Source organism: Coturnix japonica, chromosome 7, assembly GCF_001577835.2.
Source record: "Coturnix japonica isolate 7356 chromosome 7, Coturnix japonica 2.1, whole genome shotgun sequence".
Lineage (NCBI taxonomy): Eukaryota > Metazoa > Chordata > Aves > Galliformes > Phasianidae > Coturnix > Coturnix japonica.
In genome coordinates this window covers 6,654,569-6,681,230 of record NC_029522.1, presented here as the reverse complement: position 1 = coordinate 6,681,230, position 26,662 = coordinate 6,654,569, and the positions used below count along the sequence as shown (strand labels likewise).

Sequence of the window (26,662 nt, the reverse complement as noted above, 5' to 3'; positions counted from 1 at the left end):
ATATTCTAACTGACTCTGCCTCCGTCAGCCAGGTCGGCTTTTTATCATTACCATCAGTTAAGAATGACGTAAACAGAACCGAAGAGGAAAAGCACCTACCAGCACTGCTATAAACCTCCTGGAGCTCAGTCCCCTAACGGGCAGCAGTGCTTTACCAAGCTGAATTTGATGCCTTTGCTGAGCTCTAGATGAACAATTCAGTGCAAGTGTAACAACTGTATTGTCTCTATTAGAAGATGCACAGTAATGCTATGATTGGGTTCTGGAGTCCCATAGCTGGCAAATACTGGCTATGGCATCTTTTTGGCTTGGAAGATGTAATTTCTCAGACAGTGGAGCATACAGAGCTTCAGCATTAAATTCTTATTAAATGTCTTCTTTTCTACTGTATCCAAGCACAGAAATTTTCCTCTCTTCTCTTTATATTTTCAGTTATTTTCTACAGCTGATTGTGACTGATAAGCTTAGGAACTATTGTCTGAAATCCTCCGGCCTGATGACTCATCTGAAGCGTTCACCTAGATATAAGGCTTCCAGTTAGGGAAGACAAGATATGTGTCACGTATTAGTACCAACACATGTCACTGGGTGTAATCTGAAAGTATTAAATGGCAGTGGTGTGGTAGGGATGGTGGGACCAGGCGTGGGTGCCAGGCGTTGTGATAAGCAGTTGCTGATGTCCGTAGATGACAGGGAGGGCTGCCACCCATCTGTTCTGAAGCCGTGTAGTGTTTCAGGGGACAATCTCTGCCAGGTAAAACTGGTAAACACCAAAGAAGATAACAAGCCTGAATGACCCGATAGCATGTGTTTGCAGGGATTGCGGTGTAATTCACGAGTACCAGAGAACCTCCTAAATGACTTTCTGGCCTGGTTTGGTGCCAGCTCTCACAAAACAGTTGGGTATTGCTCTCCACACTTGGTCTGCAGTCACTGCTCCTGTGCGATCTGAGCCGAGGCTTACTTTGAACTGTCAGGGTGAGCAATGTTCTGTTGTGTAGCGCTGCTTGGCTGTGATACCGGAGGATTCTATTTGCTGCCGTTTGTTTGAGTCTTGTTTACACTCTGGAATGCGTGGAAGAGATGTTGTTCATGAAGCAGCACTTGCTGTTTTTTCAGTTATGTGGTTATTATGGGTTTAACAGCGAGCTTGTTGAGCGGAGTTAATACTTCAGCAGCAACTGAAGTTAGTTCTGTCTGAAAATAAACATGAAGTAGGCGTGCTGGAAGAATGAGACCTTGAGAAAGCTTGTGTGGGTCATTTCATAGTTGGACCTGCAGAGCACCAGAGTGCTGCTCAGCTCTGGTCAGACAGTGCCACATGGGGAACCTCAAATGTCTGGGGGTTTTGTACAAATGAGTGAGCTGTCCCAAGAGAACCAGGAGACGTATGATAATTTCCAGTGTGTGTTGTGTCCTGTGAATTTCATCATGAGTCATACAATGTCTGGATGGGATTTAAGCATCAGGAAAATATTTTGATGGCTCATTCTTCCATTTCCAGACTCGAGTCTTTCATCGAAGTGATGAACTTCTGCCATTGTTTTCATTGACTCCATGCAAGGAAGGTGATGAGCTGTTTATCCTCAGGATAATTAATCTGTAGTTGATGAGCTGATCCTTTCTCCCATATACGTCAATGACACATGATTGGCAGTGAGTGGTAGCACAAGAGTTGCCACTGAGAGGAGAAGGTGAAGCAGCAGGCATGGCTGCTGTCAGGATCATTGCAATGCTTTGGGACTAAGTCACCTGCAAACTCGATGCCAGAGCAATGTGGGAAGAAGTTGAACGGGGCATGGTATGGCAGAAAGCACAAGTACAATTGTCAGGAGCAGCTGCCATTCTTACGTTCAATGAATAATTTTTGAGTTGGAGTTATTCCCACCCATGCAATGTGAATGCCTTGCTCTCCATCTTGTCCTTGTTGAAGATCATTGTAACTTGAAAATTCTGATTTTCTTTGGGACAAAGCTTTAGGAAGGAGATGGTGTTGTGGGTTCACAAGCTTGTGTTCTGGAGTTGTGATGTGGGCTTGCTGCAAGCATCCTCTTTTCCTGTTCAGTAGAAAGCATCCTGTCATTGTCCCTGCAGGCATGTCATGGTAGGGACACGTTACATGTTCTCACCCAAAAGCACGAGGCTAGGAGGCTCCATCTCGGGTTAATTCTCAGGACATAACATTCATGTGGAGAATCTTGCCTTGCAGTCAGCTGTGTGCTCTGACGTGCTGGCTTTCCAGCACTCTCCACACCCACTTAATAGGCTTTCCTGGGAATTTAACTATCAATCCCAGATTCTTTGTTTTTTTTTGTGCATTTAAGACATCACTGTGTTACCCTTCATTAGTTATGAGCTGTTACTCAGGCTCCTTGTTTCGCTTGCTTATAAAAATAAAATACATCTAAGAGATTTAAATTCCTCCCCTTCTTCTTCTCTGTAAACAACCCAAAAAAAACCGCAAACCATGCGATACCCAAACAGCAGCGTGTGTTCAGCACAGCAGTGTTGTTCTGGCTACCACATCCCCTTTGCACTCAGTTAGGTTGCCCAGGTTTGTTCTTTGGGACAGACTGATCTTCACTGCTGGAAAACAAATTTCGCCTTCATCTTCAAGGAGGTTCTGGTAGAACAAAATGCTTCTCAGAGTTCTATTGCTTTTCTGCAGCATTGATCTGCCTATGTAAACACATCATCTGTTCTCGTCTCTCATTCCTCTTCTTTGGGAGAAATGGAGGAGAGTTGAGGTTTGTAGGGAGCTGAGAGGAAGGATTCATAGCCCAGAGAATTCCTCCATATATTCTGTCTATAGATCACAGCTAACAACTTTCTACAGTTCTATTGATAATGTTGCTTAGTGCTCTCCACAGTTGCCTGTTCAATCTTACTGGACTGATGCATCACACTTTCAGTTACATTTTGGATCACAGTTTGTCTTTCTTGTGCCTGTTCTCTCCGTGACTTGTTTGTTCTATTGCATCTATCTTCTTCAGTTGCAAGTTATGCAGGACGGACCTCCTGCAATTCAACCAAAACAGCAGAAATGCCAGCCACAGATTATGCCTCTGATTCAATCCCAGCATGTTTTCCTAGGCAAATTCAGATTGCCTCATTTGTGCAAAATGAGTATTACCCTGTTTCTTCCTATTCTCATGGCTCTGAAGGAACACAAGAGATCACCTCCAGATCTAGAGTCATCCCAAGAGCAGGACATTTATATACAGATTAATATTTCACAGTATTGCGGCACTGACCTTAGAAGCTTTTGGAAACGTGATGCATGTATTGAACTGCTGGCAGAATTTGGAATTCCTGTGCGGGATGTATGATGTGAAAAGCATGCAAACCAAGCTGAGATGCTCCACATGCAGGAAATGTCTTCTTTTGTCTCAATCTCAGCTGTTCTACTGTAGCTCCTGCCTGACTTCCTCCTTCACTAAAAGTCCTTGTGATGGTTGTAACTTTTGTGGGCTTGTTTTCCTTCTCTGGGTCTGCAGAATTAATGAGTTCACTTGTACTGTCTTAAAACACCTTTCTCTATCCACCTAAATCTACAAAGTGGAGGATAGAGGGACGCTAGAGTTCATTATCATAGCACGTTACAAGTATTTAATAATCTCCTCCATAAAAACGTTTTAGAATCACAGAATCTTTAGAGTTGGAAGGGACCTTTAAAGGTTATCTGGTCCAATTCCCCTGCAATAAGCAGGTATGTCACTGCTAGATCAGGTTGCCCATGGCCTGAAAGTATCCAGGCCTTGTCTCCTCTGTGCTGAACAGCCTCAATTCTCAGCCTGTCCTCGTAGGAGAGGTGTTCCATCCCTGGAATGGACACTCCATTTGACCTTCTCCATAGCACAGATTTGAGACTGACAGATCAGTAGTTCCCAGGGCCATCCTTTTTATCCTTAAAAATGTGTGTGATGCTGCCATTTTTCCAGTCACCAGTGCCCACGAATACTAGTTACCTAATTTATTTACTGAGCAAATGTTAGGCTGTACCTTACAACATAATAGGAATTAGAGACTTATCAATTAAACAAATGTTGTTTTCAGTTGTTCATCACTTGGGTTCCCATAATATTCTGCACTGACACCAGGCATGGGGTGGCAGGCATGGGCAGGGAAGAGAGGCTGAAATCACTTCCTTTGGTGTGAGCCTGGTCTGGGAACGTCTGTGCTTAGTTTGGTGGGAAGTTGTCCTTCCAAAGGAGCCTAAGGACATTGTTATTACAGTGCAATTAACTAGTAGAGTTTAATTACATACCACTCTTACTTTAAGGCTTTAAGAAATACGTAGTATTTTCGAAGGAAGGAAAAACATTTACATCATGTATTGAACAGCACATGCAGTTAATTCAAGATTTAAAGTTGTGCTCGAGGGAAAGAATAAACCTGTGTAAACTCATTTTTGAAGAATAGCTTGTGATGCAACTGTGGAGAGGATTTCTTTATCTTCAGGTGGAAGAATGGTTCTCCTGTTATCTGTTGTGGGTTGGCCATCTGAGTATGAATATACAGGCTCTGATTGCATACAGTGTATGTGACAAATGACCAGCTGCAGTCTTTCTCACTCCTTTTTTCTTCCCAGCTGCGTGGGCAGGTGTTGGGGTTTTTTGCTTCTCATCTGTACCCCTCTCTGTGCTCTGTTGTAGAATATACCCTTCTGTAAAGGCGGTTCCATCCAGCATCCATGTGATCTCTGTTATCGCACCTGATCTTCTTGCATTGTCCTGCTTTTGTGGAGTTATTTTTTGATTAAGATGTGGGCATAAACTGGAAGACCATTAGTAGTAAAAGGTGGAAAGTGATGTATTTTACATGCAATCTACCAGAGGCTGTATCTGCTATTCCTACTTATGATAACTGAAGGAGGTTGAACATACCAAGATTTTGAGTAATGTTTTATAAATCTTTCCATTAAAATATTAGGTAGGCAGCACACAGTCCTGCATGAAGCTGTGCAGTGCTCCTATGCAAACTTGCTTCTAGATTCCCTTGTCTGTCTTGCCCTGTTTCTTTTGTGATACTTCTATGTCCTTTATTGGCAGATGAAGGAGGGCGCATGTAATCAGCCTGTGTAAAACTTGCCACATGGTGTCACACAGCTTGGTTCAAATCAAGTAGTTTATCCCTGTAACTTGTTGGATTTAAAGCACTTCTTTTCCAGTTGGAGTTTTTTTCACAATTATATATTTCTGCCAGACTATTTGACAACTTTGATGGGGGAAAAAACACCAGCCATTTTCTTCAAATAAAATAGTCAATGATAGGATACTGCCGGAAGTTGCATATAGAAGCATTGTTGTGTTGTCTCTGTTTGAATTTACCCGACCATTCTAATGATGTATTGAGTGGTACCATTACACCATTCATTCATTTAATATGTAGTTTGAATAAAGTTTTCCTGGTAGCAGCGATGAGCTTAGGCATGTCCTGATACAGCATTGCCTCTTTGTTAACAGCAGTAAGAGTTTTGATCTAGCTGTACTACACTTACCCAGTTCTGTTTATCAAGTAACTCAAACAAAAGAAAGTTCGACTAAGTGTTGTGTTTGGGCGGTGACTGGATATCTGGCTGGTCACTGCTGGTGATGTCTTACTAGATTACAGTTGTTAGCAAATAATGTTCCTGGAAGCTTGTGGGAAGAATAGTAGACAAGTTTGAGTTCTAGCTGGTGGGTTACTGGAATTCTGTACAGGGCTGTAATCTGCATTAACCTCATATAATTAAGTAGTTTTGACATTTTGGGTTTATAATCTGCTAACAGGAAAGTAGCATAGTCTGGGAATCGTCTGTGAACATTGTACTCCTTAGAACAAGTCCTTTAGTTACAGAAATCAGCTGATGTGAAAATGGATGGGTAAAATCAGGTATCTGCTGAAAGCAACAGAGATGCTTGCAACATGAGGCAGAGCAGCTGTCAAAAATGTTCTTGTGCAAATGTGGTTATCTTTATTTTTGGACTAACCAGCATTTTGTCTTCACAGCAGCTATACTTCTGAATGGAAGTGGCTTGCAGACAGAGCTAGAATTGGCAGCCGTTGGACATGGCTTCAAGCCCAGATTTCAGAACTAGAATACAAAATCCAACAACTAACTGACCTTCACAGGCAGATACGTGCCACCAAGGTATAGTCTGTTAGCTCAAAAATGGGCTTTTCACATTATTATTATTTTTTGACAGTGTCTCTTGTAATGTTTATTTCTTTGGTTCCTCATTGTTGTTGTTTGCTTTGCCCTGGAGTTCTCAAATATAAGCAGACTATTGCAAGCAGAGGTTAATAGGAAAGACATCAAGAGGTCAAAAGTACTGTACCCTAGAGGCATCAGCACAGGACTGAGACTCAGGGACTCCTACCCTTCAGTCTGCAGTAGCTGGGGACATTGTTAGTAACTTTCTGAGGCCTGGAACAAGCTATGTCATTTCTCACACTATTTTTTCCACTGTGGAAGAACTAAGATTTGCTTTTTGGGAGGGGCAGTTGGCTATTCAATTTTTGTATCATGGGCAGCTGGGGGCTTTTTTTGGTTATTTACAATGCATGCTTATTCTAAGGATTAGTTAGTTAATGTTTGTACAGCACTTTGAACAGGTCAAGGATTAATTATTACTAAAATTCCAACGTGTTTAACTCATGTGCTAGCTTTTGTAAATCAAACTGGCTAGACAGTGGTAAAGCTACGTTCCTTAAACATTAATAATCTATCTATCTATCAAAGTAATTGCTTGTATAGGTCAGTCTCATGCACAAGATGCCAAAATATACGTTAGTTCTGATGGTGTGATGGTAACAGGTTTTAGAGGATGACTTCTGGACTCATCATTAATGAGCCACATAAAAGTTGTGTGATCTACACAACAGTCACATAAGCACAGATAGAGAGGAGCCAGGAGATGCTTTAGGTTTTAGGAGGTTTGGAGGAAGAAAAGGAAGAAAAAGGAAGTCTTGCTAGAGAGCATTTCCTTCTGATCACATAGAATTATTCCGTCTTCTGTAGCTCTCAGAGCCCCTTCTTCACATATCTTAGTCTCCACAGTCAAATTTTTCTTTAAGAAAGAAAGTACTTAAAGAACCTCTAATTGAGGATCTTCACTGCCTCTCTGTCTGTAGAGGTAAAGGAGATTTTGTACTTTGCTGAATGGCTCAAGTGTCCATATTGTAATAAAGTCCCAAATACACTTCAATATGCCCAAAAATCAGACTTCAAGGTGGCATAGGTCCCATGGGCTGCAGAACAGTGAGAAATAAATAACAGAGAAATGAGAGAGCATTCTTTCAGTCACGCATTTTCTTCGCATTAGGCAGCATGTTGGCTCAGAGCCTAGTCTTCTTCCTGCTTGAGATCTTTGGTAACATTCCTTTTTGCAAACTTCATGCCCCTTTTACCAGCTGTGGTGTTCAGGATTTGGCATTGTGTCCCATACAGAGGGTAGACAAATACTCTTTGGTTGTGATTTTTTTTTTCTTTTTTTTTTGTCTACATGTGCATGGCATGTTAGTGCAGCAGTTAGGGAAGGACGTGTGGACTGGCAGAAGAGCTCTTTGTTTTGATTTAGTGGCTGCAGAGTAGTTACACAATATCTTTAGAATTTGTATGTTGCTTAATGGTTTTAAAGTGTTCTTTGTGTTTTGAGTGGGAAAAGAAATATGATTCATAACCAGTGAACAATAACTCAAGCAAAGCATCACTCCTCTAACAGCAGAAAGCAATATGAAGGAAAATAGTTAACTTACCAGATTCCTGGCCTTCTCTGCTGTGTCTGCTTCATCCCTGTGCACGCAGAAGTAGTGGGTCTGGAGCTTTGAGAGTCCATCCATTTAAAAAGTGCTTATCTGCCAAATAAAACAATAACATTAAGTTGGGAGTAGGGGAAGTTGGTTGCCAAATCCTACCGGTTGTGACCAGTTGTTGTAATCCTCAGTAGCCATTGTTAGCCTCCCAGTCCTTTCCTGTTCCTCATCTATCTTTTCTTACATACCTATCTCTGTCCACTCCTTTTCATACTGTCTTTCACTTTACTCCTTACTCTTCTGCTTTCTTCTTTCCATGCTCGTCACTGGGATTTTGCAGCTTTTAGAACAATAAAATCCCAGTGGAAAAAGCTGTGGGGGGTTCTCTCTTTTGACTGAGTTTCCTTTGAGCTTCCACTCATGTCAGAGTTTGTGTTGTAGACTGCTATGTGTTATTTTTTTTCCCTTTTTCAGTGATTACCTGAGATTTATTTATTTAACTGTCTCCTGTTTTAAAGCTATTAGGCTACTTTGTCCTGTGCCACATTCAAATTAAGGCTATCCTGGAACTTCCTTGAGTGCAACTGCTGCGGTCTGCAGATTATAGTCTGATACTGCCTGGATTTGTTCCCATCTGACAGAAATTGAAAAGCACAGATGGTGGGCCACTGCCTGACAGTGAATGTGGATGTATAGTTGGAATAACACAAGGGTATAATTGTAATTACAGAATAAATAGCCAGAGAATATCAAAGGAAGGACTCACCAGTGCTGAGGCTTTCAGTTGAGATGGATGTTCACCAGCATTGAGGCCCACCACAAAAACACCACAGAGGAGCAATATCCAGAAAGAAAAGCTGCCTTAGTGGTGGTCAGCCCTTAAATGGGATCTAGGAGAAGTGGAGTCAAGCTCCACCCCTCCCAGGAGCACAGCTGAATTACCTTCACCTGTGCTCCCACAGCTGACTTGTCATTTGCCTCAGATGGTTAATCAGGGGTTCAGGCTGCGATCAAGTTTCCCTTACAGTGGAAAATCTCATGTTGATCTGACAGAAATCTAGAATCCCCATGGGTGTTTTGAACTAAGGTACAAGTTTTCAAGCACTTGTCAGCACCTGAGTATGTCAGCTTTGTATTGAAACAGAGAAATAAATTAGAGATGCAAGAAAAACTGGTCCATTTTACATTTTCTCCTAGTCTCATCCTTGAAGGCTTTTTCAAAATTGCTTTTGTGATTTGGGGCAAGTTGTTGCTGAGGTAGGAGTGCCAGGTTTGAGTAAAATGCAGTATCCTTAATGTTCAACAACAATACAAGTGAAGTCTGTCCTTAGCAGGACAGGAATGGTGTGTTCATGTAAAAGTGATCTACCCCTGCTTTTTGGTGGAATAGTCTCACTAGAAAGCCAAATTAAGGCAGAGTAACAGAGTGAGCCCATTCTTTCAGTATCTGGTTGATATATGAGTAACAGTAAGTTCTTTCCCATTCTCTTTGGGTAATGCCTGCGGAGACTTGATAGCTGTTTCTGTGTATTAAAATTACTTCTCAAGACAGTAACAAGTTAGGGCTGTCAGAGGAACTGTCGCTGGCTGTAGCAAAGTTGTTTTTGCTTATTATTAATGTTTAAAGCTTGTTGAAACAAACCATCAGAGATGTTACCTGGGGATGTATCTGACACCTGTAATTATCTGTCAAGTAGAAAGCACAGTGACAATAATTTTTTTCCCAGTTTAGTTTCTGAAACTGTTCCTTACCATGTAAAGCTGCGGCCATCTTACTGGGCAGTGTACTTCAGATGATGCATCTCCCATTGGATTGGTGCAGATTGCCTGGAAAAGCAATGAGATTGATGGAACATTTAGGATCATTTTCTCTATAGTTACAGAACTCTTAAAATGCTCACCTTAAAAATTAATTATTAAAGTACGAAAGGCTTTTGTTTTGATTTGTATCCTTCTTGAAACCTTAATGTTCTGTTTAGAGCATGGATAGGAATAAGAAAAACAGCGCTTTAAAATGCTCCAGAGAAATGTACTGGCTGCAAAATATATAACCGACTTCAAAGCAAAGAAGAGGAAAAAACTCTTCTTAAATCAGCCGGCAAATGAGCATGTAGTTCTAACAAGTATGAATTTCCGATTTGAATTTTGGCACAGATGTTTAAGCAGTGGTATAACATCATAGTGCGGTTGCTGCTACAATAGTGTGAATGACGCAGCTTTTCATTAACAAAAATACTGACTAAACTTACTGTATTTGAGCTGTTGAGTGTATTTAAAACGTAGCCGAAGTGCTCCAGAGTTGCTGGGAGGATTTAAGGGGGAGCTGCCAGGTTCAGCCACCCCTTAAACATGGTTTAGGAGGGTTAATTCGTTGTCAACCAACTGTGTTCAATTGCTGTTGTCTAGGGGATGGTGATCTTAGAAGAATTCCCATTTCCAAAAGACATTTTGAAGAAGCAAATACAGTTGACAGACCAAGAAGCTTTATTAAACGCCACAGGGAATTCGCAAGCTGCCATTGAGAGACAGGATTCTTTGCCGGAGCATGACTTTGAAATGTCACCCAGCAGTCCTACCCTGCTTTTACGAAACATAGAGAAACAGGTAAAGTAAATTGAGAACTGAACAGTCTACAGAGCTGAATGATTTACTTGAGAAACAGGGCAGGTTCCATGGTGATGCTTCTGAAAAGGAAGCTATTTTGCACTCCTGAGAGTGGGTGCTGTTGAATTCAAGGGCTTAAATACATACATTGTACATCAGGTTTACCAATTAACCTATTATTTCTAATGTGTCTGTGTTACCACTTTGTTTCTATCAAAACGGCCACTTAACCACTTCTAACAGCTATCCCCGAACCTGCATCTCTCTTATGTTTAGGTTTGGGGTAGAGTTGCCACAAGTTGTTTCAGGAAACACTTCTGTGAGATCAAAGGCTGCAGCTGAGGATGGAGCTATGCTGCCTTTTAGAAAAGCTCCAACTGGATGTCATTGTTGGTTTGGCTTTTTGAGCATCATAGCAACCCAGTGAGGAGCTGAGGAGCTGCAGGTATTTCACAGGCAGAGCGTAGGTGTAGAGAGGAGTTTTGGTTTATGGTGTTCAAAACAGTCATTTCCAAGGTTAATTCCAGGAAATACAATTTAGACTCCAGCAAGGTTTCTTACTGCTAGAGGGTATACAAGGAGTATGGCTGGATCACACTGCTGAAGGAGGTACAGGAAAGTTGTTTCCTGAATGGGTTTCTGCATTTAGGTTAAAGCAAACCTAACAAAAGTGCTGTGGTGTATTAACACATTGCTCTGCCACTGGCTGTAAATTCTTGCTCATATGCACGCTGCTTAAATGGAGTAAGGGTGGCTTTAGTTACCATTCCTGTTCCTGAATCTCTGTGCCAATTTTTCTTATTTGATAGTCATACTTTCCTGTTCCTAAAGTGCTTCCCCTGTTTGATGGATCTTAGCCACAACAGACAGGAGTGAGGAAGCAATGAAACAGGAAATTTACACTGTGCTGTGCTGGCAATTGCACAAGGTAAATCAAGAGCATTTTTAGAATGGTAAATGTCCCATCCAAAGTTATTACCTGGAGAAATAAACACACTTTTCTTTTAGTAAAACATTTGACTAATTAAGTACTAGCTTATTAAGTACTAGCAGTGGGCTGACTGGTACCTGAATAGTTATAGAAGTCCAAGAAACGTGATGATCTGAAAATGACTTGCAAATACAGGTGTTCTCTGGGTTCACACCAGATTTCTTCTTTGCACACCACACTAAGCTTTGGGATTTGATCTGTTGGGTTTCGGGATGATTAATTCTGTAAGTTAACGTGGGCCCTAAGGTCTGGGTTTCTTCATGTTGAGAACCATGCTGTAGGCTGCAGTAGTTCTGCACACATTCCCATGGAATTCTTCACTCTGTAGTTAAAAATGAGTAATTTCACTGGTAAAATACAAAATGACTGAGCCTTCCTTTTTTTTTTTAAGACTGTTTTTGAGTTCTTTACGTAGCTGTGCAACATCTTAAAAACATGTAATTTTTTCCTTGCAGTTTGGATGTCTGCCACTGTGGTGGTGCTTTTCCATTCAGTAGAGTCTTTGCTTCATACAGACTGAATGCTCATAGAGATTTTTGAATCAATCTGATAAATATGTTACTCACATCTTGTTTGCTCTGTCCAGATCTTTTATGACCAAACTGCTATTTCTGTGCTTTAAAACCTGTCCCTGAATGTTTTGTTCTGACCTGAATTTTTTAGCCAATGACCGGAATGCATCACTTAAACATTAATAGAAAAGGCGTGACTTGTAATTAACTGGAAAATATTTTTTTCAGCCTCTTCCTGTATAAACAATAGTGCCTAGAAATGCAAGCAGAAGTTACTGGGTAGTCTCTGGCCATTCTTGTTTTGAGCAATCAGTTCTGACTGATAAGCATACAAAGTAATATTAAAAGTTTAAAAAACATGTATGCCATTTCAGATCCTTTGCATTTATGATCATTATGCAGCAGTTTCCTCTGAGTAAGCTGCAGGCCACGTTCATTGTCAGAATAACCATTAAGGTCTGACATTTAAAACAAAACCATTGTGAAACGTTATCTGGAGTCAGTCCACAACTCAGTGCTTTGTGGGGAGCAGCTCTTAGTCTTACCAAATAACCTGCATTTCTTTTGGGGCAATTTTAGAGGGCAGTGGTTTTGAGGACGTTAGAAGATTTTAGTCATTCTAGCCGTAACTTCAATAGTCTCCCTGCAACAATAAAGTAGAAAATAAAAAATGATGGCTTTGTGGGTTTTTCCTTTGTTTTTGTTGTTGTTGTTTTTACTGCTGTGAGCAATGAAGAGTATTCTCTTAACAAGAGTGCATGCTTTTGAGTGAACAAAATGTGCCATAAGTAGACAGCGGATTTTTTTTCCTGTTGAAACGCTTTCTGAGCTGCAGCTGTTGTAACATCAGCTGTAAAATGTTCTGCTTTCTTCTGCTGTTCTTTGGCTGAGATACTGAAATCATGGATCTACTTGGTGTATTATTTATTCTGTGTCCTTGGCAGGTCGTTCAGGGGTGGGGTTTTTTGTTTGTTTGTTTTTGTGGTGTTTTTTTTTTTTTTTTTTAATAGCTGAGCATAATGTGGAAAAAATAAACATGCAGCTCTTGGTTATTCACAAGAAGAAATGAAATGTGATCCTTCCGTGATGTATGAGATTGGAATCTTAAGTGGGAAAACAACAGAAGCCCAGGAGCTGTTGAGTATGGTCTGACTACCTTCTGTGTTTTTATTTATTCCAGAGTGCACAACTGAGTGAAATCATCAGTAGCCTCATTGCTCCGCTCAACCTGTCTCCAGCTTCTTCTCTCTCATCCAAAACTTGCAGGCACAGACAGCTGGTCAATGGCATCTCCTTCAGGTAGGTGACAGTGTGGTGTTATTTTCTTTGGGAACAACTTTTGGTAAAGTTATATAAATTCAGCAAACAATCCTTACTGTATTAGGTTAGGGAGAAAGAACTGCTTTCTGTAAACTACAAGAGTAACAATGTTGAGCTTGGAAAGTCGTAGTGTGTTTTTGTTTTCTTAAAGATGTCATAAAATAATGCCATCACTGTAATTGCACATAAATAAGTCTTGGAATGAAGACAGTATCTGTGCAGGAGTGAAAGGACTCATTAAATTGCGCACTGTTTTTACATATTTCAGTCTTAGTGTATTCTGTCACCGTGAGTTTGACTTAATTACCACGAAGCTGGCAAACTAGATTTCATTGGATTAGTACAACACACGACCAGTGCCGCTTGTACCTCAACATGGGTCAGGTTCTGTTTATTTCGAATAGCTTTATCAGCTTGCACATCTCCAATCTGAACAATCTAAATGAATCCTTGCCAGCTCATCTTCCGCTAATTTTTATTTGCTTTGCAGTCTTTTTTTTTTCCCTGGATGGATTTACTTTTCCAAGATGAAAGGATGTAGCGGCTTGAAACTGATGCTGTAAGCAAACATTTCGTAGTATTGTGCCATAAGTTCTAGTAACTTCATCCTGTATTTGTTCATTTTAAAATACACCACAGGTACTTTTCAGTATTATTCTCAAAGCACTATTAAGATTATTACTTACAGTCCAATCTTACAAAAGACTTAGGTATATAGGGTATTTCTCTTGAGCTGTTGGTGAGGTGATTCGGGGGGATGAGGGCATAGCTGAGTTATTCACGGGTCTTGATTAAGATCAGGTGGCTGAAGAAGGTGTTCACTATTTGGGCCAGGGGCTTTATAGCAGCGTCTGCAGCAGAATGTAATTCTCTGGCTCCCGGCTCCATCTAGGGCTGGCCGCACCGTCTGTTTTTCAGCAGCTTTGCTGCAGAAGCTGTAGCTTCCCACGAGGAGATTATAATGAGCAGCTTGGATGGGCAGCTTCTTTAACTGCTGTCTGTTGCCAAAGCGACTGTGTGACTGTGCCCTCAATTTGAGGATGAAGGGGTCCTGTCATGTGGCATTTGTGTTCCTGATGTAGTGGTTGTTTACGAGTAATGCAGGGAACAATCAGAATACTCTGCTGAGTTCTGGAATAAGAGCTGCCCCGATGGGTATGTGGAAGAAGAGAAGAATTAAGACCATTAGAAATGTGTCTTGAGTCTGTGACTTCCTTGTGCAACAGACCAGGAAGGAGTCCTGTTTTTCTAAGTGTTTTTAGGTGTGAATTAAGTTGAATTCATGGTGAGGGAACCTAATGGTGCAAGTTCAAGCCGCTTCTCTTCTGCATTTTACTTTCCATCAGGAACTGTCCAAAATCAGTCCTCATTTCCTTTTATGAGCAGCACAGTTGTTGGAGCAGCTCAGGGAGTGCTCTCTTTAACGCTGGTTGTTTTCTTTCTGTGGTCTGTAACAACCTAAGGAAGAATGGGAAGACATGGAGGATTTTCTCAGTGCCGTAGCTCAGAACTGGAGGTGGTAAGTTAGCTGCTGGCAGGGAATCATAACATCATAATAATGATAGAATGGCTTGGGTTGGAAAGGGACTTCGAGGATCATCCAGTTTCCTTGCTGCAAGCAGGGCTGCCTCCAGCTAGATTCAGTACTAGACTGGATTGCCCAGGGCCCCATGCAACCTGGCTTTCAGCACCTCTGGGAACGCAACATCTGCAGCCTCTCTGGGCAGCCTGTGCTATTCACCACTCTCTCAGTGAATATCTTCCCCCTAATCTAAATCTTCCCTCCTTTAGTGTAAAGCTTTTTCTCCTTGTCCTGTTGCTATGTATACCTGTGTAAAAAGTTGATTTCCCTCCTGTTTATACTGGGAGGTTGTAATGAGATCTCTCCTCAGCCGCCTTTTCTCCAGATTAAACAAGCTCAGCCCATTCAGCCCATCTTCAAAAGAGAGGTGCTCCAACCCTGTGATCATCTTCACTGCCCTCCTCTGGACCCTCTCTGACAGCTCCACATCCCTCCTGTTCCAGGGGCTCTATACCTGAATGCCGTGCTCCAGATGGGGGCTCATAAGAGCAGAGAAGGGCAATCCACTCCCTCACCCCACTGCCATCCTTTTGATGCAGCCCATGATACCAGCGTCCTTCTGGGCTGCAAGCACGCAATGCTGGCTCATGTTAAGTGTTTCATCTAGCAGGACCCATAAGTTCTTCTAAGCAGGGCGACTCTCAGAGGCTCATGATCTTTCTATTTGTTAGCTTGAAAATCAGCTGAATTATTTTAATTTTTCACTTTGTGTGAAGTGTTTTAAAGCCTGGAAATAAATACGTCTCATAAAAGATAGTAATTAAGCACAACATAGAGTAGTTGTCCTAAGAATCCCACAAGGAAATTCATTGACTCCTACTTGAGGTTTTGAGTGTGTTTCATTTCTTTTTGTATTTTATTGCTGTCCTTGTTTAGTGTGCGATTAAATCAAGCAGTTAAATACTGAAGTTAACTTCATTTCTTGGCTTATTTTCCCCTTGCTTTTTCCAGAGCACTGTCTGACTTTACTGTGTGTTTCAGAAAGTAGAAATCAAAATCAACTTGAAAGTAAGGTTGTTAGATTTTCTTAGTGGCTTCCCTTTTTTTTTTTTTTTTTTTTTAATGTAGCCTATTCTCCATTAAATCTGGACCCAAAGATCAGCCAGATGAAGGTAAATCTTCATAGAAGCAGCTCCTTAATGGAATTGCTTCCTTATCAAGAGAGGGGAGTGGAAAAAAATCTTTAGTTCAGAACAAATGGAGCCTGTCCCGTGGCTTCCAGTGCATATCTGCATTCTGTAAGGTCTCTGTTCTGCATCTAGTCTGCAGTGCAAGACAGGTCCATCTAGAAGTTCTGAAAGGAGTGTTTCAGCAAATATAGGAATTTCACATCCACCTCTGCTTTTCTGTAGAATCCTGTTTTGAAAAGCATACTACATGAAAATCTAAATACATGGATAACTGCAGCCTTGACTTGGAAGCTTGTTCACATGAGTGGCAGGAAAAAGGTATTGCTGTGTAATGCAGCTCCAAACCACAGAACTGAGAGCCCTGCTTCATCTGAAAAAGGAGCTGAGCATTCCTGGAAGGCACAGGAGGGTAAACAGAGCAGCTGGAAAAGGCTGCAGAGAGATTATCAGTGACCTACACGGCACAGCAGAACAAGGGCTGCAATTGCAGAAATTGAGACTGAGGAGCTTTTTGTGCTAATGCTCCTTTCCAAGTTGTTTTTCATGTAAGGGGGAGATAGTGGAAGTTCAGAAACTGGTCTTGGCACTCTCTGATGTCAGGGCAGATAAGAATGGAACAAAAGTTTTTAAGCATTCAGAGGAGGTACTTCAATGGAACTTTTGCATGGTCTTGCAATATTGTATTTCTTTCTCAAGCTGTAAAGTTCAGCATTTGCATCAAGAATGTCATGCTTCAATGCTCTGGGCTTTGTCTTGGCACTTACTAGTGTGTTCCTCTATATCCATACCATTCTTCTTTTAATTAGCACATTTTTCATTGGGTACGTACTGCTTGTTGGGGGGTTTGATGTGTCAAAAGAATAGTTCAGATTCGTGCCAATAAAACATCGCTGCCACAGCAGCGCAGCATGGGATGGTGTTTAATCAAGCTTTTGTAATAAGCGCTTCTCTTTAGTAAAAAATGTACCGTCAGTAGATAGTTACTTCTCAAATAGATTGAGAAACAACCCTGTAATAAAGTCTTTTCCATGTTTTATTGCATGTTAGAAGTTTTCTAATAAAGCTGTATCCTACCAGATAAAGTTCATGAAAGAGAATAACCATTCATGCAGAGAAAATAATCATTCCTGCAGATAGATGGCCTGTTATGACCCAAGGCTGAGATATCACATGTGCTTGCACTTCTTGGGCAGTTCACATTTGCAGTCAAGGTCTTCAGTATTGCAAAAATAAATGCACACTTAAGGATTTTAGCAGGACACCTTCATCTCTGAAGGCAGATGTTGCTACAGAGACAAAATAAGATTGGGATACCTGGGAAGATGAAGTGCATTTGATGGCACTGTATTGCTTAAACTGAAGTAGCAGAATTCCTGATTTTGATACAGACATTTTGCAGTGGTTTGCAGCCCTACAAGGGGTCAGCAGTAGTTTATAAAGGTTTACTGAAGTTTCAGTTCACAAACAAAAAACAAGACAATCTTAAAGTGTGTAGGCAAGATTCTGCATCTCTGTGTAGTAGCACAACTGTTGCTTTGTGTGGAGTGCAGGTTTGTAGAGAAATAATAGTTGTAACTTGGAGTTCATAGGTATTAGAAGCACTGGGGAGAGCTCTTGAATTTGGAAAAAGACAAGAACTGTTAGAAAAGTTAGCAAAAATGATGCATTTCTTTTTGTGATAGACCACAGACTTAATCAAAGAGCAAACAAAACACATGGATGCTTTTCCTGAAGCAGTATCCTGAAATACTTCAGTGTGTATAACGTTCTCTTAGAACTAGGTGGCTAATGCTAATCAGAGGTTGAAATCTTGGCTGGTGCACATGGAGCATATTTAACTTTTTGTATTTATTCTCTCATTAATTATGAAACTGCAGGGCTTCAGACAACAGGGAAGTATCGTCTTCGAGCAACTGGTTGCTTGATCATCAGCACATCAAGAAAAGAAGAAGGGACAGGACAAGACTAAGATCTTTCTCTGTGACTAATGTCAGCACATCTGCCCGAACAAGGCCACTTCACAGTTTCCAGAAGAGAAAACTCTACAGAATGCACGGTGCCTATGACTGGAATCAGCAGGTAGGTCTTTGCATCTCTCTCTTCAGGATACAAGAGCAGAGTCCAGCTGCTGGAGTCTGCATGTGCCTTTCCGGTGTGTCAGAAGAATGGTGCATGTGTTGTTTATGTGTTACTCTCAGGGAGCATAGAGGTGTGCCAGCAGGAGCTCAGAGTTGATGAGTTGAACATAAAAATCAAAGTTTGCTCAGAATCCTGCTTTTCAAATGAACTTGTTGCCTGGCTGTCTTTAAAATCTAGTCAGAAGACAACGCAGCATTTTCTTTGGGAGGCTTGACTGCTGAGGAAACAGACTTCGGTGTAAATCAGCTGCCTGCTTGTTATCAGAATATTTGCTTTAACTACAGGAAAGTTTACACAGCTGCTGGCTCATTATTTTCTAGGAAATTAAGTTGCAATATCTTAATCTTGTTTCCTTTTTATGCTGTTCCCGATTAGATACATTACTTCTTCCATGGTGTTTCACGAATGCTTTAAAACTCTTAAGAACTTTCTGCATTACGAAGGAATTCATATTTTAAAATGAGGGATAAAACACTGTTATGCAAGACAAGGTATATCTGTTCACATCTGTTATTAATAGCATACTGCTGTTAGTAGCATATAATGAATTTGTTTAGCTGTAATGCTTAAGGCAGCCATTTGGGAGCAGAGACAGTATGAATTCTTTAAAGCAATGTGAATCCAAAGTGATTGTAATTTCTTCATACTTGGTCTTTTAGAAGCAGTGCTACAATCACAGCAGTTTCTGTGTCTTCTCTGCTAACTTCTTAGAAAATACTAAATGTACCAGTGGTCTGGGGAAGAAGTTTCCCCTGCAAGGATGTTATCTGAGCATGCTGATTCAGCACCTTCTGCAGCAGAAGCTTGTGAACAGAAAAATCATATCTGCAGCCCAGTGGTGGGAATACAAAGCAGAGTTACACCTTCATCTTCAGCCTGCTGTAGAGCTGAGCTGCTCTGGATCATCATTATTTTACAAACCATAATCAGAAGGGACTTGTATTTAAGTAATCGTTGAAGGCTTCAGATGTTGGAGCTGTAGTAATTCTGTGCGTGCTCTGTGATTTGTACATTTCTGGTGCTGGGTTTCCATATATTAATCCACCTCCAGTGTCTCTGTACTGAAGATGCAGAGATGTCCAAAGACATCTCTGTCTTTGGCAGTAAAAACTCCTGTAGGAAATGCTTTATCAGAGAGGCCTCACAGAGTTTAAGGAACAGAAGTGCAGCTTTCTGTTTAACAGTGACCACTTTCACTCTCCCTCCAACAAAATGAGCATTCCCATCTTTACAGAGGAGCCTTTAGCAATAGTTAAATGGAAGCCAATTTTGATGCCATGTTAAAACAATTTCAGTCTAAAATTCTGGAATTCAGGACATATCTGAAGTTTTAATATTCTTTCTGCAGTGATGGGATCCAAAACCTAATTGGTTTGGAATCTCTAGGCTGCTTTCCAAATACCTCAGGCTCAGTTTTACAGCTGATGAGCTTTAGTAATGGACCTCATAGATAGAAGGAGAGATCAGTTAGTTTGCAGCTCTTGCCTGGTGATCTGCTTATTGACTCTGAATCTCAGCATCTTCAGGGTGTCTGGTGGCCAGGCAGCTTGGATGCTGTCGAAAGATACTGGAAATGTGTGCACTAAGACTGCAGTTCAAATGCACCTTCTTCAGCTTTACAATCAGAAGCCTGCCTCTAAGTGTTTGTAAAATCATTGCCAGCTTGTCATGGCTGACTGTACGTGTTGTACAATTTTTGCTTACTGTGGCTCGGCACAGTATGTGGTTATACTTCGCTTTCTACATGCAGAGTTTACCAAAAGGCTGCGTGGAGAACTATGTCGTGCTACAGAGAGAGTCTGCTCACGTTCCTGAAGAAAATAGGTGGTGTCAGCAATCAAGCTGTCAGTTTCAGACTTCATGCAAGTGCCAAACTCAATTAAAATGTTCAAAATTAAGGTAAAGCAGTTAACAAAGGCACATACGATGTTGGGTGAAAACAGAATAACAGTGATCCTGCTGGGGAAACGAGTGATAAAATTGGATTGGACGTTTTCAGCATGTTCTGACAATCAAACCTAAGTAGCTATCAGGTCTTTCAATTAGGAGCCATCGAAAGAGTATTGTTTCATTGAAGAAATTTCATTCTGACAGGCTCTGTCACTTTCTTAGTGCTGCATTTGCTACACTTGGTTACCCAGCTGTTGATGAGATTGTTCAGCTTGAAATGCAAGAATGCTGGGTATCAACCTGGATTGAGCTGTAGATTAGACAGGGGGTAAGGCTGCAATTTGGAAACAGCCGCTGGGATTGATTTCCTTTCAAAATGCATTTATATCCCAAATAGTAATCCAACAAATTTCCTCTGCCTTTCCTAGAAAACTGAGTTATTCCTTAGCAACATGGAAAAGATCTGGATTTTTAATACAGTGTTACTGTGCTGCCTCTGGCACGTTGTTCTCCTGTATTTTCTCAGGTTTTAGGTATTTATATGGCTTGTGGTACCATGGTGTCTGCAGACTCCCATTTCTTTAAGGACATTAGCTTGATAGCAGGCTGGAGCTAAGGAAGACTTGCTGCCTTGTCCCTGCAGCAGCTGTGCAGTTAACAGAGACCAGCTTGCCTGTGTCTGAGAAGATGCAATCTTCTGAACATCCTCAGCCAGCCTCAGCGCTACTGAGTGCCAGGCTGTGCTGGTGGGCAGTGCTGCTCTGCTGAGGGACCCGAGTGAATGAGAACTAAAGAATTCTGGCTAGAGAAGTCAGAGCAAAATGCAGGCTGTCCATGTTGAGGAGATGTAAGAAATGTTGGCTTAACTTTGAGGAATTTGTTTTTGTCAGAACAGATGACTGACTGTATACTCCTTGTTTATCCAATGGCATTCACAGTGTTGTCCTTCACATCTCTTCAGATTCTTTTGGGAAGTTCATTCTCCCCTGCAGCACCCAACACGCATGTTAGGAAAGGGAAGTATGAAGTTGAACTGCTATCCCGTCTGTTGGTTCATAAGGTCACTGGGAAGAGAGCCACATTTTTTCTCTATCTACTGCTGTGCCGCATACATTTACAGTGCTGTCAACAGTTTGTGTATTTAGTGACGTAGTATCTGCCCAGTGCCTGTTGAGAGATGCCCCGTACTGTCCTCTGCTTTGCTATGTTTCATCTCAGAAGAAAACTCCTTCCCCTACTCCTGTATTTGAGATCATGCTTACGCAGAAGAGTATCTAAAAGAAAGCACAGAGCTTACGTAATTACCAGTGCAAAAGGAGATGAATCCTTGAAATTGTCTGCAACTCGAGAAGATCTTCCAGATCAACATGATAGCTGGACTGCAGTGGGGATAAATAAAACAGGATGTGGGCTGTTTGGCTTATCTGCCACCATCCAGTATCCTCAGGAACATGAGACATCCTTTGGGGACAAATCCGCTTGTCCACTAATTCAGAATGAGTGAACAAGATGATCCGTGAGTCATCTTCTGACAGTGCTATCTGTTTTGTATCTGTCTTCTTTCATGATCTAAATATCTTAGTAAGAATGTAGGCCATTTCTTGATTGTGAGTCAGTGCACAAGCCACTCAAAATAATCCATGCGCGCAGTAAACCCTGGGATGCAGTTTGTTTCAGAGTGGACAATGTGATTGTAGTGACACATCTCTGCAGCAAGAGTTCTGAATGAATGTTACAAACATTTGTATGGGGTAACACAGAGGAATAAACTGCAGCCATGTTGTAGGAGGAGGATGCGTGCTTGTGGATGGGGGCTGCAATCCTGAGATTGCTTCATGTGAAGCATTGAGCTGCTGTTGAATCTTTTCCCAGTGGTTGTTGCTTTTAGAATTTCTTTTCTACCCACACCCACTGTGGATTCTCCAGTGTCAAATACCCGAGTGCACCTGCAGATATCCTTCCTGCAGTGAGGACCTGGAATATCCCTGCCTCTGGCTTTGTTATTTTTGCCCAAACTTGAAGGATTTAAATATATCTTAGAGATCTCAGAATTTCTGGTAAGCTTATTTAAAAGCAGCCAATAAGCTTTATTGCTACTCAGACAGTCTCAGAGAGGTCTCTGCTTAGCTGATGTGCCGTGCTGTTTACTAGAATGTACTTAATCTGTGTTGTTCGTTGCAGGGTTTCTTTCATAACAAGGATTGTGTTTTGCCAGGACATTTTGTTTCTCACATCCTAACTAATGGCATTAGTTTCACTTAGTTTGGTTGAGAGTTGCTTTACCAAGAGATGTCACTGGGACCAGGTAGCGGCTTAACCCATTAAAACATTACAGAGTAATAACTAAAGGTAAGAGGCAAAAGAGGAGTGAGATCTAAGTGCTCTAACATTTGGTCCTCTCCAGTTCTTTGCAGGGTTCTGGAGCACTGCGTTGTTTCTTTTTAAGCTGAAAATTTCTATTCTATATCCCAACCTGCTGGAGGAAGATGGTGGTTGTGCGGACTGAGTCACGCATAAAGAAAACTGGAATGTAAATTTGCAGAGTTGCCAACACTCTGAAAGCCAGGAACCGAGGCGAGCATTGTAGCAACACACTTCCATTTCCTCTGCCAGATTGTCCCATGTTGTTGTGCCATGTTATTTGCAGGTGAATTGTGTGTGACTTTTATCATAGAATATCCTGAGTTAGAAGGGACCCACAAGGATAGAGTTGAACTCCTGGCTCTGCACAGGACCACCCAAAATCCAAGCTGTTGTCTTCTACAGATAGAAGCGAAGTGACAATTGCTGGTTTCTCTAGCTCACTCGGTCTGTACACAGACACAGACAGAACAAATGAAACAAGCGGCTGCTGAGAAATTCTGTGTAGAATAGTAACTATCAAGCATTTTATTCACTAGCCAGCTAGAAAGTTTGTGGCCATTTCTCCTTAGTTGCAATGAAAGGAGTCCACTGGTTGTCATTCCTCTCATTGGTATCCCTAGATATTGGCTCTGCCACCTGCCTCTGCATAGCTCACTGGCATTGCTGGCTTCTCAAAGGCTGTGAATACAAGGAATGTTGTTGTGGTGCCAAGTCTCTTGCAAAGAGGTTTCAAAAAGGGGATGTACCCTGCTTTAGTGAAAGTGGTATACCTCTGAGGGGACGTCAGCCTTCTGGTGTGGGGGTACAGTTCCTTGGTTATGGCTTACCAAGTTTGTAAATTAAATTGCTAGTTGATAAAATCACTGTCTAACTCTGGAAGTTTATATATATATAAAGTAAATATACATGTAAATATAGTACTATAGTAAGTATAGCATACATACTTTCATATAAACACACACATATGTCGTGTATATCTATCAATATACATATTTATATATATGAAAGTGTGTGTGTGTGTGTGTGTGTGTGTGTGTGTGTGTGTGTGTATGTATAAAAGTAAAACGAGAAAAAGAAACCCAAACCAATAAATATTGCCTGGAGAAAATGTAGCATTCCTGTGCATTCAACTATTCTGAATGTGTGACAAGACTGTTGTCTGCTGGGGAGGAAGGAAGAGGGAACTGCTTGAGCTATTGCCAGTAAAACATAATCTGTCTCTGTCAGGTTTATGTTAAGCCAGGCGGTCTGAAAGTTCTCTTTTCCACAGTGAAGTGTGCTTTTAACAGTTGTGCAGTTTTAGCTTGTTATGGTATTTCTGTAGTGTTTTACTGATCACGTCTACTCCTGATGTCTAGACAGCATTTTTACAAAACATATCCTCAGGGTTAAAAAGTCTTTTTCTTCTTTGGGTTTATTTAATTGGTCAAAAATTAATCACTGACCTTGATTTTTTCAATTGATTTGTTTCTTCAACAAAAGCTCTTTGTTTCAGGATCTTTAGGACAGCATACCTTTCCCACAGAGCAGGTGAAAGTCCATCTCCCATTGGCTTACAACAGGGTTGAAAGAACTAAGCTAATTTATACTTCTGAGAGGTGGGTGGTCTACAGGAATGGGGAAGATACCGATCCCTTTATGACACTGATCAGAATCCTAATTTGAGACAAGCTGGATGCTGAGTAGTTTGTGCTCTGTCTTTTATGAAAGTCAGTTTCCTTCAGTTCTCTTCCTGGAAGAACAAACTTCTGCCACAGGATGTGCTGCTGTATCCTTATTATCAACTTCAGAGGGACCACAGGCAGGCTGATGTGTTCACATCCTGGGGCAACTTGCTGTGCTGCTCCTGACCTACGTGTGGATTGCAGGCAAGCATGTGGGAAAGGTCCTCTCCAGGAGCTTAATCTGGTAGGGAGGTTCTCTAAGGCAGTACGCATCTTTGACACTACCTGTTAGGCACCATGAAGGGGTGTCTGAAATGCTTTTCCTGTCTTCTCCCTGCACTACGGTGTGTTCTAAGATATTAGCCATCCACACAGAGGTTCTCTCATGTCCCGCAGGTAAGCCTCTGCAATGTAGCTGGCTACTTATTTACTGAAGAACAGCATTTAATATTGACAAACATGGCTCCTCTTTGACGTTGCTGGAAAGTTTTGAGTCTGTGTGTGTAGGGAGAATATATCCTTTTTCCTTTCCTTTTTCAGGCTTATAAGAGTAATCAGAAGCAGACGTGACAGATATTCAGCAGAGTGTATTTGAGCTGACTTAATTAACTTGCTGGATTCATACCCATTGGTGTAATTGAACTGTGGCTCTCTGTTGTACTGTTACACTTCGGCTTGTTTCCAAAAATGGCTGGAGTTTCAGCAATGAGTAGCTGAAACCATGAAGTGAGTATTCACTTCACGAGTCTTAACTAGGAGCACAGAATGGTTTTCTCTTCAATTATGGCACGCTTTGTGGATGCAGACCTTTTTCTCTCTGCAGAAAGGTGGTTGGCTGGTACTGCCCAGCTTTCTGAACCCTCTGCAGTACTGGCACATACCCATCATATTTTGTCTAATGAATCTGTTTATCACAAGCAAGTGCAAAAATTTTTTTGGATATCAAAATAAATGGCTCACTGTATTTTCTGCGAGCTAGTAAGATAGTACTAATAAAAAAAAACAACAAAAAACAAGAAGATTAAAATTCATAATGCTCTTTAAAAATCAGATTCTCTTGGTGACACTGTATGTCATGAAGTTTAAAAGAGCTGCTATTTTAGTTTAATATTTAAAGGCCACACACTTCTGATTTCCTCTTAAGTACAGTGTATTTTCTTCTCCATAATGGAATTAACCTAATGTAATGTTATTCTTCATATCTACTTCAGCTCAGGAAGCATGAGGTTTTGTATTTCAGCTGTGAAGAAAGATGGTTCCTTAGGTGTGTAAGGTATAGGATAGCAGGGGAAGAAATGATAAGAGTTCAGTAATATCTTTTTTTGCCTTCTGAAATGTTGGCATTGTAGCCAGGCATGCCACAGAGGCCTCTCTTTGGAAAGCTGTATGCCCTGGTTTTTCTTAAAACCACGTTTTGTTGCTGTGTTGGGGTGCTGTTATCTATGGGGTGGTTTTGTCCAGTTGGCTTTTTATAGTTGGTGAGCCGCTGCCTTCCTGGATTTGTTTTTTGCTGTGCTGCTGTCAACAGTACGTTGAGTTGTAGCCTCTGTTCAACATGGAACTGGAAATGAGGGAGAGGTCAGTTCCCCAGCAGAGTTCATGTTTTTTTTTCCTCTAAGGTTGAAGCACTTTCTATGAGCAGCATGCTCTCACTGCAGAACGAAGGGCTTCGGATTTATTTTCTTCAAGAGCTGATTAAATCAACATTCCTGACAAACATCATCATTTCACTCATTCAGCATTTTCCAGTGGAAAACTACTGCAACAGAAATTTAAACCAGATCTGGTAACTGGGGACACAGACACTGCCAGGCTTGTTTTTAGATTTGTTTGGGTTTTTTTTCTACTAACTTCAGAGGGATTTAAATAAAACTACTCTCGTTTCTGTTTAAGTCCTTATGTTCTTTTGAATTATGAAGTGACTTAATGAAAGATTGAATTATTGAGGTGTCGGTGCCAGAGCATTCAAAGGAATAATGCACAAATCCAGGCGGAAGGTTTGTAGCTCCCACCACAGACGAGATGAGGAAAAGAATGCGGCATTTACCAACGTTGGCAATTTGTTTTTATTACTGTTTGAAAATAGGTTGTGATTGTGGAAGTTATTTGACCGTTTTATGCATGTTTTTCAGCAGGCTTAGCTTTAAGCTATATTCTAAATGTGTTTGCAAATGAAGTGAATTCAAGCAAGAAAAAGTCAGTCAGGACTAAAGGACTGGGTGTCAATGTGTTGCTCTTTCTCATATATTTTCTAGGGAATTTTACTGATTGGTGTTGGGGGATTTCTTTTAAAACCAACTGCATTAACTGTACTGTGGGTTCATTTCCAGAAGAAAAACTCAAGCAGAGTGAGTGCAACAGCAGCTTCAAGTAGTGGACATTCAGGAAACCCATTCATTCCAGAATAACAATATCTGGTGAAAATGGGTTTTAGCACAGTTTTGAAAAGCAGAAGTTAGAAACTGCATGAAGGTAAAAGCTCTTTAGGCTTTACTTCAATGGTCTGTATAATGGGAAACATTCAGCTCGCTTTAGCACTTACCCCTCTAGTGTTTCCAAACGTGTCCCTGTCCTGCCAGCACTTCATGGATGTTTAAAGTCCAACAGAAGAAGTATCCCATATGTCTGACATGGTAAATAACACAACACTGATTTGAAGGAGTCCCGGGCTAGAAAAGAATTATTTCCAATTAAAGTTGAAACATTCCACATAAACCCATCTACGGAGG

The 26,662-nt window shown here is 41.1% G+C and overlaps 1 protein-coding gene across 9 annotated transcripts in view; it reads left to right on the top strand.

Moving 5' to 3' along the window:
• Window positions 1-26,662, top strand: part of KANSL1L (KAT8 regulatory NSL complex subunit 1 like) — a 56,983-nt gene that overhangs the window by 12,481 nt on the left and 17,840 nt on the right. For 7 of the 9 annotated variants that reach the window (XR_001556360.2, XR_001556358.2, XR_001556364.2 and 4 more), the window contains exons 3-6: window positions 5,992-6,133; window positions 10,144-10,341; window positions 13,025-13,143; window positions 17,754-17,955. Coding sequence is in view for 1 of the 9 variants with exons in the window: in XM_015867946.2 (XP_015723432.1) it covers window positions 5,992-6,133; window positions 10,144-10,341; window positions 13,025-13,143; window positions 17,754-17,955 (661 nt within the window). In the remaining 8 variants the exon portion in view is untranslated. The remainder of the gene's footprint in view (window positions 1-5,991; window positions 6,134-10,143; window positions 10,342-13,024; window positions 13,144-17,753; window positions 17,956-26,662) is intronic. The other 2 variants (XR_001556359.2, XR_001556362.2) reach the window with 2 other exon arrangements.